This window comes from Oncorhynchus mykiss, chromosome 14, assembly GCF_013265735.2.
Source record: "Oncorhynchus mykiss isolate Arlee chromosome 14, USDA_OmykA_1.1, whole genome shotgun sequence".
NCBI lineage: Eukaryota > Metazoa > Chordata > Actinopteri > Salmoniformes > Salmonidae > Oncorhynchus > Oncorhynchus mykiss.
Window position 1 is genome coordinate 33,537,553 of NC_048578.1, and position 20,903 is coordinate 33,558,455.

At 42.0% G+C, this 20,903-nt stretch overlaps 1 protein-coding gene across 3 annotated transcripts in view; it reads right to left on the reverse strand.

Annotated features, from left to right (window-relative positions):
* Nucleotides 1-20,903, reverse strand: part of LOC110487786 (glutamate receptor 3) — a 254,309-nt gene that overhangs the window by 38,453 nt on the left and 194,953 nt on the right. For all 3 annotated transcript variants that reach the window (XM_036943367.1, XM_036943366.1, XM_036943368.1), the window contains exon 12: nucleotides 17,417-17,615. In XM_036943367.1, the coding sequence (XP_036799262.1) occupies nucleotides 17,417-17,615 (199 nt within the window). The remainder of the gene's footprint in view (nucleotides 1-17,416; nucleotides 17,616-20,903) is intronic.

Here is a 20,903-nt window from a genome sequence, read left to right on the forward strand (position 1 = left end):
TATAGATGTCATTATTCAACAGTGTTAGGCAGGACTACCTGTATAGATGTCATTATTCAACAGTGTTAGGCAGGACTACCTGTTTATATGTCATTATTCAACAGTGTTAGGCAGGACTACCTGTATATATTTCATTATTCAACAGTGTTAGGCAGGACTACCTGTATATATGTCATTATTCAACAGTGTTAGACAGGACTACCTACCTGTATATATGTCATTATTCAACAGTGTTAGACTGGACTACCTACCTGTATATATGTCATTACTCAACAGTGTTAGGCAGGACTACCTGTATATATGTCATTATTCAACATTGTTAGGCAGGACTACCTGTATATATGTCATTATTCAACAGTGTTAGGCAGGACTACCTGTATACATGTCATTATTCAACAGTGTTAGGCAGGACTACCTGTATATATGTCATTATTCAACAGTGTTAGGCAGGACTACCTGTGTATATGTCATTATTCAACAGTGTTAGGCAGGACTACCTGTATATATGTCATTATTCAACAGTGTTAGGCAGGACTACCTGTATATATGTCATTATTCAACAGTGTTAGGCAGGACTACCTGTATATATGTCATTATTCAACAGTGTTAGGCAGGACTACCTGTATATATGTCATTATTCAACAGTGTTAGGCAGGACTACCTGTATAGATGTCATTATTCAACAGTGTTAGGCAGGACTACCTACCTGTATATATGTCATTATTCAACAGTGTTAGACAGGACTACCTGTATATATGTCATTATTCAACAGTGTTAGACAGGACTACCTACCTGTACATATGTCATTATTCAACAGTGTTAGGCAGGAGTACCTGTATATATGTCATTATTCAACAGTGTTAGGCAGGACTACCTGTATATATGTCATTATTCAACAGTGTTAGGCAGGACTACCTGTATATATGTCATTATTCAACAGTGTTAGACAGGACTACCTGTATAGATGTCATTATTCAACAGTGTTAGGCAGGACTACCTGTATATATGTCATTATTCAACAGTGTTAGGCAGGACTACCTGTATATATGTCATTATTCAACAATGTTAGGCAGGACTACCTGTATAGATGTCATTATTCAACAGTGTTAGGCAGGACTACCTACCTGTATATATGTCATTATTCAACAGTGTTAGACAGGACTACCTGTATATATGTCATTATTCAACAGTGTTAGACAGGACTACCTACCTGTACATATGTCATTATTCAACAGTGTTAGGCAGGACTACCTGTATATATGTCATTATTCAACAGTGTTAGGCAGGACTACCTGTATATATGTCATTATTCAACAGTGTTAGGCAGGACTACCTGTATATATGTCATTATTCAAGAGTGTTAGACAGGACTACATGTATAGATGTCATTATTCAACAGTGTTAGGCAGGACTACCTGTATATATGTCATTATTCAACATTGTTAGGCAGGACTACCTGTATATATGTCATTATTCAACAGTGTTAGGCAGGACTACCTGTATATATGTCATTATTCAACAGTGTTAGGCAAGACTACCTGTATATATGTCATTATTCAACAGTGTTAGACAGGTCTACCTGTATAGATGTCATTATTCAACAGTGTTAGGCAGGACTACCTGTATATATGTCATTATTCAACAGTGTTAGACTGGACTACCTACATGTATATATGTCATTATTCAACATTGTTAGGCAGGACTACCTGTATATATGTCATTATTCAACAGTGTTAGGCAGGACTACCTGTATATATGTCATTATTCAACAGTGTTAGACAGGACTACCTGTATATATGTCATTAGTCAACAGTGTTAGGCAGGACTACCTACCTGTATATATGTCATTATTCAACAGTGTTAGACAGGACTACCTGTATATATGTCATTATTCAACAGTGTTAGACAGGACTACCTACCTGTACATATGTCATTATTCAACAGTGTTAGGCAGGACTACATGTATATATGTCATTATTCAACAGTGTTAGGCAGGACTACCTGTATATATGTCATTATTCAACAGTGTTAGGCAGGACTACCTGTATATATGTCATTATTCAACAGTGTTAGACAGGACTACCTGTATAGATGTCATTATTCAACAGTGTTAGGCAGGACTACCTGTATATATGTCATTATTCAACAGTGTTAGGCAGGACTACCTGTTTATATGTCATTACTCAACAGTGTTAGGCAGGACTACCTGTATATATGTCATTATTCAACAGTGTTAGGCAGGACTACCTGTATATATGTCATTATTCAACAGTGTTAGACAGGACTACCTGTATAGATGTCATTATTCAACAGTGTTAGGCAGGACTACCTGTATATATGTCATTATTCAACAGTGTTAGACTGGACTACCTACATGTATATATGTCATTATTCAACATTGTTAGGCAGGACTACCTGTATATATGTCATTATTCAACAGTGTTAGGCAGGACTACCTGTATATATGTCATTATTCAACAGTGTTAGACAGGACTACCTGTATATATGTCATTAGTCAACAGTGTTAGGCAGGATTACCTGTATATATGTCATTATTCAACAGTGTTAGGCAGGACTACCTGTATATATGTCATTATTCAACAGTGTTAGGCAGGACTACCTGTATATATGTCATTATTCAACAGTGTTAGACAGGACTACCTGTATAGATGTCATTATTCAACAGTGTTAGGCAGGACTACCTGTATATATGTCATTATTCAACAGTGTTAGGCAGGACTACCTGTATATATGTCATTATTCAACAGTGTTAGGCAGGACTACCTGTATATATGTCATTATTCAACAGTGTTAGGCAGGACTACCTGTATATATGTCATTATTCAACAGTGTTAGACAGGACTACATGTATAGATGTCATTATTCAACAGTGTTAGGCAGGACTACCTGTATATATGTCATTATTCAACAGTGTTAGGCAGGACTACCTGTATATATGTCATTATTCAACAGTGTTAGGCAGGACTACCTGTATATATGTCATTATTCAACAGTGTTAGGCAAGACTACCTGTATATATGTCATTATTCAACAGTGTTAGACAGGACTACCTGTATAGATGTCATTATTCAACAGTGTTAGGCAGGACTACCTGTATATATGTCATTATTCAACAGTGTTAGACTGGACTACCTACATGTATATATGTCATTATTCAACATTGTTAGGCAGGACTACCTGTATATATGTCATTATTCAACAGTGTTAGGCAGGACTACCTGTATATATGTCATTATTCAACAGTGTTAGACAGGACTACCTGTATATATGTCATTAGTCAACAGTGTTAGGCAGGACTACCTACCTGTATATATGTCATTATTCAACAGTGTTAGACAGGACTACCTGTATATATGTCATTATTCAACAGTGTTAGACAGGACTACCTACCTGTACATATGTCATTATTCAACAGTGTTAGGCAGGACTACCTGTATATATGTCATTATTCAACAGTGTTAGGCAGGACTACCTGTATATATGTCATTATTCAACAGTGTTAGGCAGGACTACCTGTATATATGTCATTATTCAACAGTGTTAGACAGGACTACCTGTATAGATGTCATTATTCAACAGTGTTAGGCAGGACTACCTGTATATATGTCATTATTCAACAGTGTTAGGCAGGACTACCTGTTTATATGTCATTACTCAACAGTGTTAGGCAGGACTACCTGTATATATGTCATTATTCAACAGTGTTAGGCAGGACTACCTGTATATATGTCATTATTCAACAGTGTTAGACAGGACTACCTGTATAGATGTCATTATTCAACAGTGTTAGGCAGGACTACCTGTATATATGTCATTATTCAACAGTGTTAGACTGGACTACCTACATGTATATATGTCATTATTCAACATTGTTAGGCAGGACTACCTGTATATATGTAATTATTCAACAGTGTTAGGCAGGACTACCTGTATATATGTCATTATTCAACAGTGTTAGACAGGACTACCTGTATATATGTCATTAGTCAACAGTGTTAGGCAGGATTACCTGTATATATGTCATTATTCAACAGTGTTAGGCAGGACTACCTGTATATATGTCATTATTCAACAGTGTTAGGCAGGACTACCTGTATATATGTCATTATTCAACAGTGTTAGACAGGACTACCTGTATAGATGTCATTATTCAACAGTGTTAGGCAGGACTACCTGTATATATGTCATTATTCAACAGTGTTAGGCAGGACTACCTGTATATATGTCATTATTCAACAGTGTTAGGCAGGACTACCTGTATATATGTCATTATTCAACAGTGTTAGGCAGGACTACCTGTATATATGTCATTATTCAACAGTGTTAGACAGGACTACCTGTATAGATGTCATTATTCAACAGTGTTAGGCAGGACTACCTGTATATATGTCATTATTCAACAGTGTTAGGCAGGACTACCTGTATATATGTCATTATTCAACAGTGTTAGACAGGACTACCTGTATAGATGTCATTATTCAACAGTGTTAGGCAGGACTACCTGTATATATGTCATTATTCAACAGTGTTAGGCAGGACTACCTGTATATATGTCATTATTCAACAGTGTTAGACAGGACTACCTGTATAGATGTCATTATTCAACAGTGTTAGACAGGACTACCTGTATATATGTCATTAGTCAACAGTGTTAAGCAGGACTACCTACCTGTATATATGTCATTATTCAACAGTGTTAGACAGGACTACCTGTATATATGTCATTATTCAACAGTGTTAGACAGGACTACCTACCTGTACATATGTCATTATTCAACAGTGTTAGGCAGGACTACCTGTATATATGTCATTATTCAACAGTGTTAGGCAGGACTACCTGTATATATGTCATTATTCAACAGTGTTAGGCAGGACTACCTGTATATATGTCATTATTCAACAGTGTTAGACAGGACTACCTGTATAGATGTCATTATTCAACAGTGTTAGGCAGGACTACCTGTATATATGTCATTATTCAACAGTGTTAGGCAGGACTACCTGTTTATATGTCATTACTCAACAGTGTTAGGCAGGACTACCTGTATATATGTCATTATTCAACAGTGTTAGGCAGGACTACCTGTATATATGTCATTATTCAACAGTGTTAGACAGGACTACCTGTATAGATGTCATTATTCAACAGTGTTAGGCAGGACTACCTGTATATATGTCATTATTCAACAGTGTTAGACTGGACTACCTACATGTATATATGTCATTATTCAACATTGTTAGGCAGGACTACCTGTATATATGTAATTATTCAACAGTGTTAGGCAGGACTACCTGTATATATGTCATTATTCAACAGTGTTAGACAGGACTACCTGTATATATGTCATTAGTCAACAGTGTTAGGCAGGATTACCTGTATATATGTCATTATTCAACAGTGTTAGGCAGGACTACCTGTATATATGTCATTATTCAACAGTGTTAGGCAGGACTACCTGTATATATGTCATTATTCAACAGTGTTAGACAGGACTACCTGTATAGATGTCATTATTCAACAGTGTTAGGCAGGACTACCTGTATATATGTCATTATTCAACAGTGTTAGGCAGGACTACCTGTATATATGTCATTATTCAACAGTGTTAGGCAGGACTACCTGTATATATGTCATTATTCAACAGTGTTAGGCAGGACTACCTGTATATATGTCATTATTCAACAGTGTTAGACAGGACTACCTGTATAGATGTCATTATTCAACAGTGTTAGGCAGGACTACCTGTATATATGTCATTATTCAACAGTGTTAGACTGGACTACCTACATGTATATATGTCATTAGTCAACAGTGTTAGGCAGGACTACCTGTTTATATGTCATTATTTCAACAGTGTTAGGCAGGACTACCTGTATATATGTCATTATTCAACAGTGTTAGACTGGACTACCTACATGTATATATGTCATTATTCAACAGTGTTAGGCAGGACTACCTGTATATATGTCATTATTCAACAGTGTTAGACTGGACTACCTACATGTATATATGTCATTATTCAACATTGTTAGGCAGGACTACCTGTATATATGTCATTATTCAACAGTGTTAGGCAGGACTACCTGTATATATGTCATTATTCAACAGTGTTAGGCAGGACTACCTGTATATATGTCATTAGTCAACAGTGTTAGGCAGGACTACCTGTATATATGTCATTATTCAACAGTGTTAGACAGAACTACCTACCTGTATATATGTCATTATTCAACAGTGTTACGCAGGACTACCTGTATATATGTCATTATTCAACATTGTTAGGCAGGACTACCTGTATATATGTCATTATTCAACAGTGTTAGGCAGGACTACCTGTATATATGTCATTATTCAACAGTGTTAGACAGGACTACCTGTATATATGTCATTAGTCAACAGTGTTAGGCAGGACTACCTGTTTATATGTCATTACTCAACAGTGTTAGGCAGGACTACCTGTATATATGTCATTATTCAACAGTGTTAGGCAGGACTACCTGTATATATGTCATTATTCAACAGTGTTAGACAGGACTACCTGTATAGATGTCATTATTCAACAGTGTTAGGCAGGACTACCTGTATATATGTCATTATTCAACAGTGTTAGACTGGACTACCTACATGTATATATGTCATTATTCAACATTGTTAGGCAGGACTACCTGTATATATGTCATTATTCAACAGTGTTAGGCAGGACTACCTGTATATATGTCATTATTCAACAGTGTTAGACAGAACTACCTACCTGTATATATGTCATTATTCAACAGTGTTAGGCAGGACTACCTGTATATATGTCATTATTCAACATTGTTAGGCAGGACTACCTGTATATATGTCATTATTCAACAGTGTTAGGCAGGACTACCTGTATATATGTCATTATTCAACAGTGTTAGACAGGACTACCTGTATATATGTCATTAGTCAACAGTGTTAGGCAGGACTACCTGTTTATATGTCATTACTCAACAGTGTTAGGCAGGACTACCTGTATATATGTCATTATTCAACAGTGTTAGGCAGGACTACCTGTTTATATGTCATTATTCAACAGTGTTAGACAGAACTACCTACCTGTATATATGTCATTTTTTCAAGAGTGTTAGGCAGGACTACCTGTATATATGTCATTATTCAACAGTGTTAGGCAGGACTACCTGTATATATGTCATTATTCAACAGTGTTAGGCAGGACTACCTGTATATATTTCATTATTCAACAGTGTTAGGCAGGACTACCTGTATATATGTCATTATTCAACAGTGTTAGGCAGGACTACCTGTATATATTTCATTTTTCAACAGTGTAAGACAGGACTACCTACCTGTATATATTTCATTATTCAACAGTGTTAGGCAGGACTACCTGTATGTATGTCATTATTCAACAGTGTTAGGCAGGACTACCTGTATATATGTCATTATTCAACAGTGTTAGGCAGGACTACCTGTATTTATGTCATTATTCAACAGTGTTAGACAGGACTACCTACCTGTATATATGTCATTATTCAACAGTGTTTGGCAGGACTACCTGTATATATGTCATTATTCAACATTGTTAGGCAGGACTACCTGTATATATGTCATTATTCAACAGTGTTAGGCAGGACTACCTGTATATATGTCATTATTCAACAGTGTTAGACAGGACTACCTGTATATATGCCATTATTCAACAGTGTTAGGCAGGACTACCTGTATATATGTCATTATTCAACAGTGTTAGGCAGGACTACCTGTATATATGTCATTATTCAACAGTGTTAGGCAGGACTACCTGTATAGATGTCATTATTCAACAGTGTTAGGCAGGACTACCTACCTGTATATATGTCATTATTCAACAGTGTTTGGCAGGACTACCTGTATATATGTCATTATTCAACAGTGTTAGGCAGGACTACCTGTATTTATGTCATTATTCAACAGTGTTAGACAGGACTACCTACCTGTATATATGTCATTATTCAACAGTGTTAGGCAGGACTACCTACCTGTATATATGTCATTATTCAACAGTGTTAGGAAGGACTACCTGTATATATGTCATTATTCAACAGTGTTAGGCAGGACTACCTGTATATATGTCATTATTCAACAGTGTTAGGCAGGACTACCTACCTGTATTTGTTATGCAGCAATGGAAGGGGCTTTACTTTGTCATTGAAGTACACCACTCTACGTCCAGAATATCAATTGGGATCTCTCTCTCTCTCTCTCTCTCTCTCTCTCTCTCTCTCTCTCTCTCTCTCTCTCTCTCTCTCTGTCTCTCCCTCTCTCTCTCTCTCTTTCTCTCCCTCTCTCTCTCTCTCTCTCTCTCTCTCTCTCTCTCTCTGTCTCTGTCTCTGTCTCTGTCTCTGTCTCTCTTTCTCTCTTTCTCTTTCTCTTTCTCTTTCTCTCTCTCTCTCTCTATGTCTCTCTCTCTCTCTCTCTCTCTCTCTCTCTCTCTCTCTCTCTCTCTCTCTCTCTCTCTCTCTCTCTCTCTCTGTCTCTCTCTCTCTCTCTCTCTCTCTCTCTCTCTCTCTCCCTCCCTCCCTCTCTCTCTCTCTCTCTCTCTCTCTCTCTCTCTCTCTGTGACTCAATTCAATTCAAGGGGCTTTATTGGCATGGGAAACATGTGTTAACATTGCCAAAGCCAGTGAGGTAGATAATATACAAAAGTGAAATAAACAATTCAAATTAACAGTAAACATTACACATACAGAGGTTTCAAAACAATAAAGACATTACAAATGTCATATTGCGTATATATACAGTGTTGCAACGATGTAAACATGGTTAAGGGTACACAAGGGAAAATAAATAAGCATAAATATGGGTTGTATTTACAATGGTGTGGCGCTGATGTTTAGGCCAAAGTATGTATAGTTTTTTGTGTGCTCTAGGGCAACACTGTCTAGATGGAATTTGTAGTGGCGACTGGACTTTTTTCTTTTTTGGAACACCATTATTTTGGTCTTACTTACTTACTGTCAGGGCCCAGGTCTGACAGAATCTGTGCAGAAGATCTAGGTGATGCTGTAGGCCCTCCTTGGTTGGTGACAGAAGCACCAGATCATCAGCAAACAGTAGACATTTGACTTCAGATTCTAGTAGGGTGAGACCGGGTGCTGCAGACTGTTCTAGTGGCCGCGCCAGTTCGTTGATATATTTATTTAACCAGGCAAGTCAGTTAAGAACAAATTCTTATTTTCAATTTTCCGCCCCATATGTATGTTATGTTATATATATGTTATATGTTGAAGAGGGTGGGGCTTCAGCTCCATCCCTGTCTCACCCCACGGCCTTGTGTGAAGAAATGTGTGTTTTTTTGTGCCATTTTAACCGCACACTTGTTGTTTGTGTACATGGATTTAATAATGTCGTACGTTTTGCCCCCAACACCACTTTCCATCAGTTTGTATAGCAGACCCTCATGCCAAATTGAGTCGAAGGCTTTTTTTAAATCAACAAAGCATTGGTTGTCAATTAGGGTGTGCAGGGTGAACTCTCTCTCTCTCTTCATCTGAAGTTCGGCAGGACGCTCCGAGAGCCCTTCTTCTCCTTGGAGGTTATCTCTATCTCACACCCAGCCTGTCATTGCTTTTGTCAGGCTCTCCCTTTATGCAAAAAGCCTGTAATCTCTGCTGTAGGAGGCTCTCCTTCCTTACCCAGCACCATACCCAAACACACTGACAAGAGCTGGGGGACTGATGTTTTTTGATGCACAATGGATTGCAGTGAGCTACGGTCTAACCTTTTGTACTTCTTTGCATTTGAAGTCTCTCTTTCTGGTTCAGGATACATCTCTCCGCCTTTCCTCCTATCCTCCCTCCCTCTCCTCCCTCCCTCTCCTCCCTCCCTCTCCTCCCTCCCCCTCCTCCCTCCCTCTCCTCCCTCCCTCTCCTCCCTCCCCCTCCTCCCTCCCTCTCCTCCCTCCCTCTCCTCCCTCCCTCTCCTCCCTCCCTCTCCTCCCTCCCCCTCCTCCCTCCCTCTGATTATTATTATGATTATTCATATTCTGAATCATTTAGTGGGGGTTTTATCTAAAATATCAATAACATTAGATCCATGATGAACCCGTTTCTTTTCATCCTGAAAAACTCCATAATCCTTGCTAATGACACACATACCCATAACATGATGCAGCCACCACCTTACTTGAAAATATGAAGAGTGGTACTCAGGGATGTGTTATGTTGGATTTGGCCCAAATATAATGCTTTGAATTCAGGATATGAAGTTAATTTATTTGCCACATTTTTTTGCAGTTTTACTTTAGTGCCTTATTGCGAAAAGGGTCAGACTGGAGAGGAGAAACTGGAGAGGGACAGAATGGAGAGGCTGGAGAGGGACAGAGTGGAGAGGAGAGGCTGGAGAGGGACAGAGTGGAGAGACTGGAGAGGGACAGAATGGAGAGGCTGGAGAGGGACAGAATGGAGAGGCTGGAAAGGGACAGAGTGGAGAGACTGGAGAGGGACATAGTGGAGAGGAGAGGCTGGAGAGGGACAGAATGGAGAGGCTGGAGAAGGACAGAATGGAGAGGCTGGAGAGGGACAGAGTGGAGAGACTGGAGAGGGACAGAGTGGAGAGGAGAGGCTGGAGAGGGACAGAATGGAGAGGCTGGAGAGGGACTGAATGGAGAGGCTGGAGAAGGACAGAATGGAGAGGCTGGAGAAGGACGGAGTGGAAAGACTGGAGAGGGACAGAGTGGAGAGGAGAGGCTGGAGAGGGACAGAATGGAGAGGCTGGAGAAGGACAGAATGGAGAGGCTGGAGAGGGACAGAGTGGAGAGGAGAGGCTGGAGAGGGACAGAATGGAGAGGCTGGAGAGGGACAGAGTGGAGAGACTGGAGAGGGACAGAGTGGAGAGGAGAGGCTGGAGAGGGACAGAATGGAGAGGCTGGAGAAGGACAGAATGGAGAGGCTGGAGAGGGACAGAGTGGAGAGACTGGAGAGGGACAGAGTGGAGAGGAGAAGCTGGAGAGGGACAGAGTGGAGAGGAGAGGCTGGAGAGGGACAGAGTGGAGAGGAGAGGCTGGAGGGGGACAGAGTGGAGAGGAGAGGCTGGAGAGGGACAGAATGGAGAGACTGGAGAGGGACAGAGTGGAGAGTAGAGGCTGGAGAGGGACAGAGTGGAGAGGAGAGGCTGGAGAAGGACAGAGTGGAGAGGAGAGGCTGGAGAGGGACAGAGTGGAGAGTAGAGACTGGAGAGGGACAGAGTGGAGAGGAGAGGATGGAGAGGGACAGAGTGGAGAGTAGAGTCTGGAGAGGGACAGAGTGGAGAGTAGAGGCTGGAGAGGGACAGAGTGGAGAATAGAGGCTGGAGAGGGACAAGTTGGAGAGGAGAGGCTGGAGAGGGACAGAATGGAGAGGCTGGAGAGGGACAGAGTGGAGAGGAGAGGCTGGAGAGGGACAGAGTGGAGAGGAGAGGCTGGAGAGGGACAGACTGGAGAGTAGAGGCTGGAGAGGGACAGAGTGGAGAGGAGAGGCTGGAGAGGGACAGGGTGGAGAGTAGAGGCTGGAGAGGGACAGAGTGGAGAGGAGAGGCTAGAGAGGGACAGAGTGGAGAGTAGAGTCTGGAGAGGGACAGAGTGGAGAGTAGAGGCTAGAGAGGGACAGAGTGGAGAGTAGAGGCTGGAGAGGGACAAGTTGGAGAGGAGAGGCTGGAGAGGGACAGAGTGGAGAGTAGAGACTGGAGAGGGACAGAGTGGAGAGGAGAGGCTGGAGAGGGACAGAGTGGAGAGGAGAGGCTGGAGAGGGACAGAGTGGAGAGTAGAGGCTGGAGAGGGACAGAGTGGAGAAGAGAGATTGGAGAGGGACAGAGTGGAGAGTAGAGGCTTGAGAGGGAGTACCCAGACTGGGTAGGCTAGTCTGAATAAGAAGCACAGCCAGGAGAGAGGAGAGACTTATCAACAGCCCAGAACCCTGCAGCCGTCCACTGGGCTCACCAGCCCTGTTTCTCCCTCTCTCCCCTGTCAGCTGTCCCATTTGATGATAGGAGGAGAGGAGAGGAGGAGAGATCAGGGATATCTGGATACACTAACTGTTTACAAAATTATTTTCTAAAAATGGAGACAGTCTACAGGGCTACATGTACTGTGAATGTAGTTTACTAGCGGGAGAGAGGACGTTTTTGATGTTTTTAGATGTTAGCTATCATCTTGGGGATGATGAACACATTCGTGGGAAATTATTCACCCTACGTTTTGCTGCACCCTTTCCTCGCAGATAGAAAGACAGCTATTGGGGATTTTAAGCTGTGACTGACAGTAGGAGCCTCTTGAATATATGTTTTGAAACAATTGACGGATATAGCTTGTCAAAATCAGGCAGGAGTGAGTTCCAGATCATAGGTCCTCTGAAGGGGATTATTTATTGAGAATGGTCTGTTCTTGAATGTGGGTGACGTAGCTGTTTGTTTCATATGTGGTGGTGAAATAGTTTTTTGATGAAAGATCATTTATTTAAAGAGCCGTTAACAGATTGAGCAACTCGAAGTTATTTAATTAGATAAATATTCAGGAGTCCTAATTGTTTGAAAAGTGATGCTAATGATATTATTTTTACAGAGCGTTTCTGCAGGCGATATATTGATAGTAATTTGGTATGGTGTGTGCTGGCCCCTGTTACAGTAACTGATGAATGGGAAGATCATTGTGTGATAGAGACTAAGAACAGTGCTTCTGTTTAGAAGACATCTCATTTTGACATGTATCCCCATATTTCTTTGCCATTTTAGAGGTTATTGTCTTCATGTGTGGTTTCCATGGCAACTTATCATCAATCAAAACACAAAGAAAGCGTGTTGTACAGGCTTGATCAACTGGTATATTATCAATATGGACCCCTATTGGATTCTCTGCTCTTTGGACGGCAGGGGGGGTCTTTTTCTTTGAAAGTCACATAATGCTTTATATCGTTTAGAGGGAGTGAGAAACTTTCCAAACACACGACATTATGAAGTTCTGCTGTGCTCTCCAGCCTCACTGTACTTTTCTATAAAAAGAAGCCAGGTGAATTCATCAAATATAAAAGCCGGAGTGTCAGAGAACGATGACATAATTAATTCTGTTTGAAATGTTGTGACTGATTTACAGATTCCAGCTGGGATCTACCACATGGGATTAATTAGACCCAAATGTGGTTCCCGAAAAACACACACACACATGCGCGCACACACACACACACACACACACACACACACACACGCACACACACGCACACACGCACACACACGTATTTAGGCATAAATAAATTACAATGAAAGAAAAGCATGTAAAGTTAGTGTGGGAGAGGTGGAAAAATGTTTGTTATCGATCAATAATGACAAACCTCCTGGCATTGACAAATTAGATGGAAAGCTACTGAGGATGGTAGCTGACTCTATAGCCACTCCTATCTGTCATATCTTTAATCTGAGCCCAGAGGAAAGTCTTTGTCCTCAGGCCTGGAGGGAAGCTAAAGTCATTCCACTACCCAAGAATGGCAAAGCAGCCTTTACTGGTTCTAACAGCAGACCTATCAGCTTGCTGCCAGCTCTTAGTAAACTGTTGGGAAAATAATGGTGTTTGACCAAATGCAATACTATGTCTCTGTAAACACATTAACAACAGATTTTCAGCATGCATAGAGAAGGGCACTCAACATGTACTGCACTGACATAAATACATAATAACACAATTGTGAGAGCTGTACTGTTAGAGTTCAGTGCAGCTGTTGATATTATTGACAATATCCCGTTGTTGAGAACCTGTATTATGGCTTTTCATCCTCTGCCATTTATTGGAATCAGAGCTACAGTGTATCTCTCCAATATAATGGAAGCTTCTCTAATGTCAAACATGTAAAGTGTGGTGTACCACAGGGCAGCTCTCTAGGCCCTCTACTCTTTTCAATGTTTTACAAAAACCTGCCTTTGGCATTAAACAAAGCATGTGTGTCATTCTATGCTGATGATTCAACCATATATGCATCAGCAACCACAGCTGGCGAAGTAACTGAAATCCTTAACAAAGAGTTGCATTCCATTTTGAAATGGGTGGCCAGTAATAAACTGGTCCTGAACATCTCTAAAACTAAGAGCATTGTATTTGGTACAAATCATTCCCTAAGTTCTAGACCTCAGCTGAATCTGGTAACTAATGGTGTGGCTGTTGAAGAAGTTGATGAGACTAAATTACTTGGTTTTACCTTAGATTGTAAACTGTCATGGTCAAAACATATAGATTCAATGGTTGTAAAGATGGGGAGGGGTCTGTCCGTAACAAAGAGATGCTCTGCTTTTTTGACACCAAAAAAAGCATGTCCTGCAGGCTCTAGTTTGGTCTTATCTTGATTATTGTCCAGTCATATGGTCATGTGTTGCAAAGAAAGACCTATTTAAGCTGCAGCTGGCCCAGAACAGAGCGGCACGTCTTGCTCGTCATTGCAATCTGAGGGCTGATATATAATCTATGCATGCCAGTCTCTCTTGGCTGAGAGTTGAGGAGCGACTGACTGCATCACTTGTTTTTATAAGAAACATTAATGTGTTGGAAATGTCTAATTGTTTGCTTAGTCACTGACACACACACTTACCCCACCAGTTGTAGGGGTCTTTCACAGTCCCCAGGTCCAGGGCAAATTGCAGAAAACATACAGTATTATACAGAGTCATGAATGCATGGAACCTCCTATCAACTAATATAAATATATATATGCATTGTAAGTGAACAGTAAAACCTAGTTTCAAAAACAAATATTGCATAAATATTGTTATTCCTCACGGCACAATGCCTCTCCACCATGTGATCTACTTGATGTGTGTATGAACGGACATGTGATCTACTGGTTGTGTGTGTACTGACATGTGATCTACTAGTTGTGTGTGTGTACTGACATGTGATCTACTTGTTGTGGGTATAAAATGACATGTGATCTACTGGTTGTGTGTGAACTGACATGTGATCTACTTGTTGTGTGTATGTACTGACACGTGATCTACTTGTTGTGTGTATGAACTGACACGTGATCTACTTGTTGTGTGTATAAACTGACATGTGATCTACTTGTTGTGTGTATAAACTGACATGTGATCTACTTGCTGTGTGTATGAACTGACATGTGATCTACTTGTTGTGTGTATAAACTGACATGTGATCTACTTGTTGTATGTATGAACTGACATGTGATCTACTTGCTGTGTGTATGTACTGACATGTGATCTACTTGTTGTGTGTCTGAACTGACATGTGACCTACTTGTTGTGTATATGAACTGACATGTGATCTACTTGTTGTGTGTATGAACTGACATGTGGAACTGATAGATACACTACATGTTCATGTTTTAAATGTAAATTGTAAAGTATTTTGTTCGTAATGTCCCAATAAATCAAAATAAATCTAAATCGAATCAAAAATCACTCACACACACACACACACACACGCACACACACACACACACACACACACACACACACACACACACACACACACACACACACACACACACACACACAGAACGTGAGCCCATTAATCAGTGTTTTTTTCTCTCCAGTTTTAATTAAAGTCCTGGGAGCAACGTGACACACCTCATATTCACTCTGAAGGCTCCGGCAGGAAATAGGACACTCATCATATGGAATACGTGAAATCTGTCTTCAGCTTCCCAACCAGGCCTCAAGAAGTGTGTGTGTCTTATACAGCATTCATTATCTATGTTCGTCCCTGGCTGTGTCCACTGTTCTGCACGTTACATACACATTCGCTAATTGCCACTTCTCATAACAAGATATAAGGTTTTAGTACACCCACTCTCTCTCTCTCTCTCTCTCCGCCGTCTCATTGCCTCAACAGTAGTTGAGCTTTTAGACGACATCATAACATATTCCCAACAGCATTTAATATGTTATACTATAAATATAGGCTATAAATACCAAATGATTATAAACATAATTATCCATGATCACAACAATGTGTTACAGTACATTCTAATGTACCTCCTCCACAATTTAGTTGCTACTTCTTGCAAGATGTCCACACTGTTTCAATTCACTTGCTCCAATACCCACTGTTGGCACTGGCTATCTATTCCAGTATTACAGTGATGTGTTACAGTACATTGTAGTCAAACTCCTCCACTCTGGCACAATGCGCTGTGTTGTTTTGTATGTAGGCTGATAAGGGGATGGATGAACTCTCGGATGAGAATTTGGTTAATCATTTATAACTTAATTGGCTCGTCGGTCCCCCTCTGCCGGCGGATACATGGCTTCCTTCCATCTCCTCTGTTTGGACTGGATATCTTCAGCTCCAATTTACCATGCAGCCGCAGCCAGCTAATTAGGTTTGGTGAGCTGACCCCTCTGAGTTACTGTAGGGCTGATGTGGACTCTCTGATTAGAACTCTGTTTCATCACCTTAAAGAGGGTGTGTGTGTGTGTGTGTGTGTGTGTGTGTGTGTGTGTGTGTGTGTGTGTGTGTGTGTGTGTGTGTGTGTGTGTGTTTGTATGTGTGTGTGTGTGTGTGTGTGTGTGTGTGTGTGTGTGTGTGTGTGTGTGTGTGTGTGTGTGTGTGTGTGTGTGTGTGTGTGAGTGCGTGTGTGCGTGTGGGTGCGTGCGTGCGCGTGTGTGTGTGCGTGCGTGCGTGCGCGTGTGTGTGTGTGCGTGCCTGTGAGTTAGACACGTCATTAGCAATCAGACTTTCTGCTGATCAGACTAACTGTCTCAAAAGACCAACATAACCAAATTGCCACTGCATTAAATCCCCATTCATGTGTCGTCACGTTTCAAGAAGCACTTTACACGCTCCTCCGCACCCCGACAGTTCTTATGAGATGTTCTGTGGTTTTGACTGAAATAAGGGAAGGCTTTTGTCAGAGATACAGTGTTGACGGTAGTAAATGGAAGTGTACAGCTGTACTGAAGAGGTTTCAGGGACTTGGTTTCAGTTAAGAACAAATTCTTATTTACAATGACAGCCTAGGAACAGTGGGTTAACTGCCTTGTTTAGGGGCAGAACAACAGACGTTTACCTTGTCGGCTCTGGGATTCAATCTAGTAGCATTACGGTTACTGGCCCAACACTCTAACCACCGGGCTACCTGCCACCCAATGATATCAGACCAAAACACTCTCTTTTTACAATGTATTCTGCCACAGAACTTGCCGATTGACCATTTGTACTAAAACTAGCCGACCAGCCAGTTGTACCGAGTTCCCAGCAGTAATTGCTGAAGGTCAAATCCTAACTTTCACTTAAGTCATGCATTGATGTCAATGGGAGAATAAGTGAAAATGTGACTTTAAGTGGATGATAGGATTGGCCCCTGAATGACTAGTTGACCTAGATGATCAACCCGGTGTACCAACTAGCTGATGGACCTGTTGTTAGCAACAGCATTCCGGTGTTCCGTTACTCACCCTAAAGAACTCCTTGGTGGAACCGGCATCCAGAGTTCCATAGGCGATCTCAGTCTGTTTAGCCAGGTCCTCAGCACTTTCTATGGGGGAGACCATCCTCTCCACTGTGAGGAAAGCAGCCAAGTTGGCCGTATAGGACGAGATGATGATGAGAGTGAAAAACCACCACACGCCTCCTACTATTCTCCCTGATAGGGACCTGAGAGACAGAGGTAGAGAGAGAGAGGTAGAGAGAGGTAGAGAGAGGTAGAGAGAGAGAGAGAGAGAGAGAGGTACAGAGAGGTAGAGAGAGAGAGAGAGAGAGGGGTAGAGAGAGGTAGAGAGAGGTAGAGAGAGAGAGAGGTAGAGAGAGAGAGAGAGAGAGAAGGGTAGAGAGAGGTAGAGAGAGGTAGAGAGAGAGAGAGATAGACAGAGGTAGAGAGAGGTAGAGAGAGAGAGAGAGATGGAGGGAGAGAGAGAGGCAGAGAGAGGTAGAGAGAGAGAGAGAGAGAGAGAGAGAGAGAGAGAGGGGTAGAGAGAGGTAGAGAGAGGTAGAGAGAGAGAGACAGAGGTAGAGAGAGGTAGAGAGAGGTAGAGAGAGAGAGAGAGGTAGAGAGAGAGAGAGAGAGAGAGATAGAGAGAGGTAGAGAGAGAGAGAGAGAGCGAGAGAGAGGGGTAGAGAGATGGAGGGAGACAGAGAGAGATTTAACATTTTGTACATTTTTATTGTTTATTCCACTTTTGTTCATTATCTACTTCACTTGCTTTGGCAATGTTAACATATGTTTCCCATGCCAATAAAGCCCTTTAATTTGACGTTTTAATTGAATTGAGAGAGAGGTAGAGAGAGAGGGGGGGAGAGAGAGGTAGAGGAGAGATATAGAGAGAGGGAGAGAGCGATAGAAAGAATGAGAAAAGAGGGAGTAAAAGAGAGGTGGAGATACAGAGAGAGCGAGAGAGAGAGAGAGAGAGAGGCAGGAAGAGAGAGTGAGAGAGTGAGATAGATAAACAGAGAGAAACAAGGAAACAGAGAGAGGAGAAGAGAGGGAGCATTAACAACACATTAGAGAGATGTGCCATTAGCAGAGCTTGTAAACCCACTGCACCTAATGCTACAGACAAGGCTCACTGGAACATCGTCCTTTAAGCCCATAAAAACCTTGGTTAGCCTGGCTTTAAAAACCTAAAGCTGTGTCACTATATTACAATACAATTTTAAACTGTGAAACTACCCTGGAGTCCGGGAATATATCACACAACAAGGTGCTGGACTGTAGATGTACAGTTTGCGCTACTGCACCAATGCACCTAGCCTGTTACAGTATGACTGACAGCTCACTGGAACACAGTCTTTTACAGTGGCCTGTTACAGTATGACTGACAGCTCACTGGAACACAGTCTTTTACAGTGGCCTGTTACAATATGACTGATACAGCTCACTGGAACACAGTCTTTTACAGTGGCCTGTTACAGTATGACTGACAGCTCACTGGAACACAGTCTTTTACAGTGGCCTGTTACAGTATGACTGACAGCTCACTGGAACACAGTCTTTTACAGTGGCCTGTTACAATATGACTGATACAGCTCACTGGAACACAGTCTTTTACAGTGGCCTGTTACAGTATGACTGACAGCTCACTGGAACACAGTCTTTTACAGTGGCCTGTTACAGTATGACTGACAGCTCACTGGAACACAGTGTTTTACAGTAGACTGTTACAGTATGACTGACACAGCTCACTGGAACACAGTCTTTTACAGTGGCCTGTTACAGTATGACTGACAGCTCACTGGAACACAGTCTTTTACAGTAGACTGTTACAGTATGACTGACACAGCTCACTGGAACACAGTCTTTTACAGTGGCCTGTTACAGTATGACTGACAGCTCACTGGAACACAGTCTTTTACTGTGGCCTGTTACAGTATGACTGACAGCTCACTGGAACACAGTATTTTACTGTGGCCTGTTACAGTATGACTGACAGCTCACTGGAACACAGTATTTTACTGTGGCCTGTTACAGTATGACTGACAGCTCACTGGAACACAGTCTTTTACAGTGGCCTGTTACAGTATGACTGACAGCTCGCTGGAACACAGTGTTTTACAGTAGACTGTTACAGTATGACTGACACAGCTCACTGGAACACAGTCTTTTACAGTGGCCTGTTACAGTATGACTGACAGCTCACTGGAACACAGTGTTTTACAGTAGACTGTTACAGTATGACTGACACAGCTCACTGGAACACAGTCTTTTACAGTGGCCTGTTACAGTATGACTGACAGCTCACTGGAACACAGTGTTTTACAGTGGCCTGTTACAGTATGACTGACACAGCTCACTAGTCTCTGACCCTATACACAGTATATCCAACAGTACATCCAACTTCAACTGAGAAACTGGGAGAATATGTGACATGGTCTTTTAGATATAGATGTCTTAATGATGTCATGTCATCCAGCTGAGTCATCACCAGCAGTGTATTCTGGGATCAGAAAGTGTAAGGTCAACCTAACCAAGCCTATAGCATGAGGTCATGTGACCGTATAGACCCAAAGCCATAGCACAGAAGCTTTGATCTTTTGGGCCATGGACATTATATGACCATTTCAGACACAACTGAGCCTAATAGCAGTAATACGTCTGTAATAAGTGCACTGTCGGAAAGTGAATTGCGGAAGAGAAGAACGTAGTGTGTCAGAGAAAACTCATTGTTTTAGGATGCTTGAACAACCCTCTGACTGATTGACCATAAAGATCTATCTGACTGCTCAGCAGTAATGTTGAACAACATCACTAATGGCCATGGGCATGGTGTGTAGCGCGGGGATAAAACACAACTGGCACACAGACACATGTTTCCATTTGAGTCATTAAGCAGACACTCTTATGCAGAGTGTGGCACTGTGTGTCGTACCGTGTGTCGTACCGTGTGTCGTACCGTGTGTCGCACCGGGTGTTGTACCGTAAGTCGTACGGTGTGTCGTACGGTGTGTCGTATCGTGTGTCGTACGGTGTGTCGTACGGTTTGTTGCACCGTGTGTCGTACTGTGTGTCGTACCGGGTGTTGCACCGTGTGTTGCACTGTGTGTCGTACCGGGTGTCACACCGTGTGTCGTACCGTGTGTCGTACCGTGTGTCGTACCGTGTGTCACACCGCGTGTCGTACTGGGTGTCACACCGTGTGTCGTAGCGTGTGTCGTACCGTGTGTCGTACTGGGTGTCGTACCATGTGTCGTACCGTGTGTCGTACTGGGTGTTGCACCGTGTGTCGTACCGGGTGCCGTACCGGGTGTTGCACCGTGTGTCGTACCGTGTGTCGTACTGGGTGTTGTACCGTATGTCGTACTGGGTGTCGTACCGTGTGTCGTACTGGGTGTCGTACTGTGTGTCGTACCGTGTGTCATACCGTGTGTCGAACGGTGTGTCGTACCGTGTGTCGTACCGGGTGTTGTACCGTGTGTCGTACTGGGTGTCACACCGTGTGTCGTACCGTG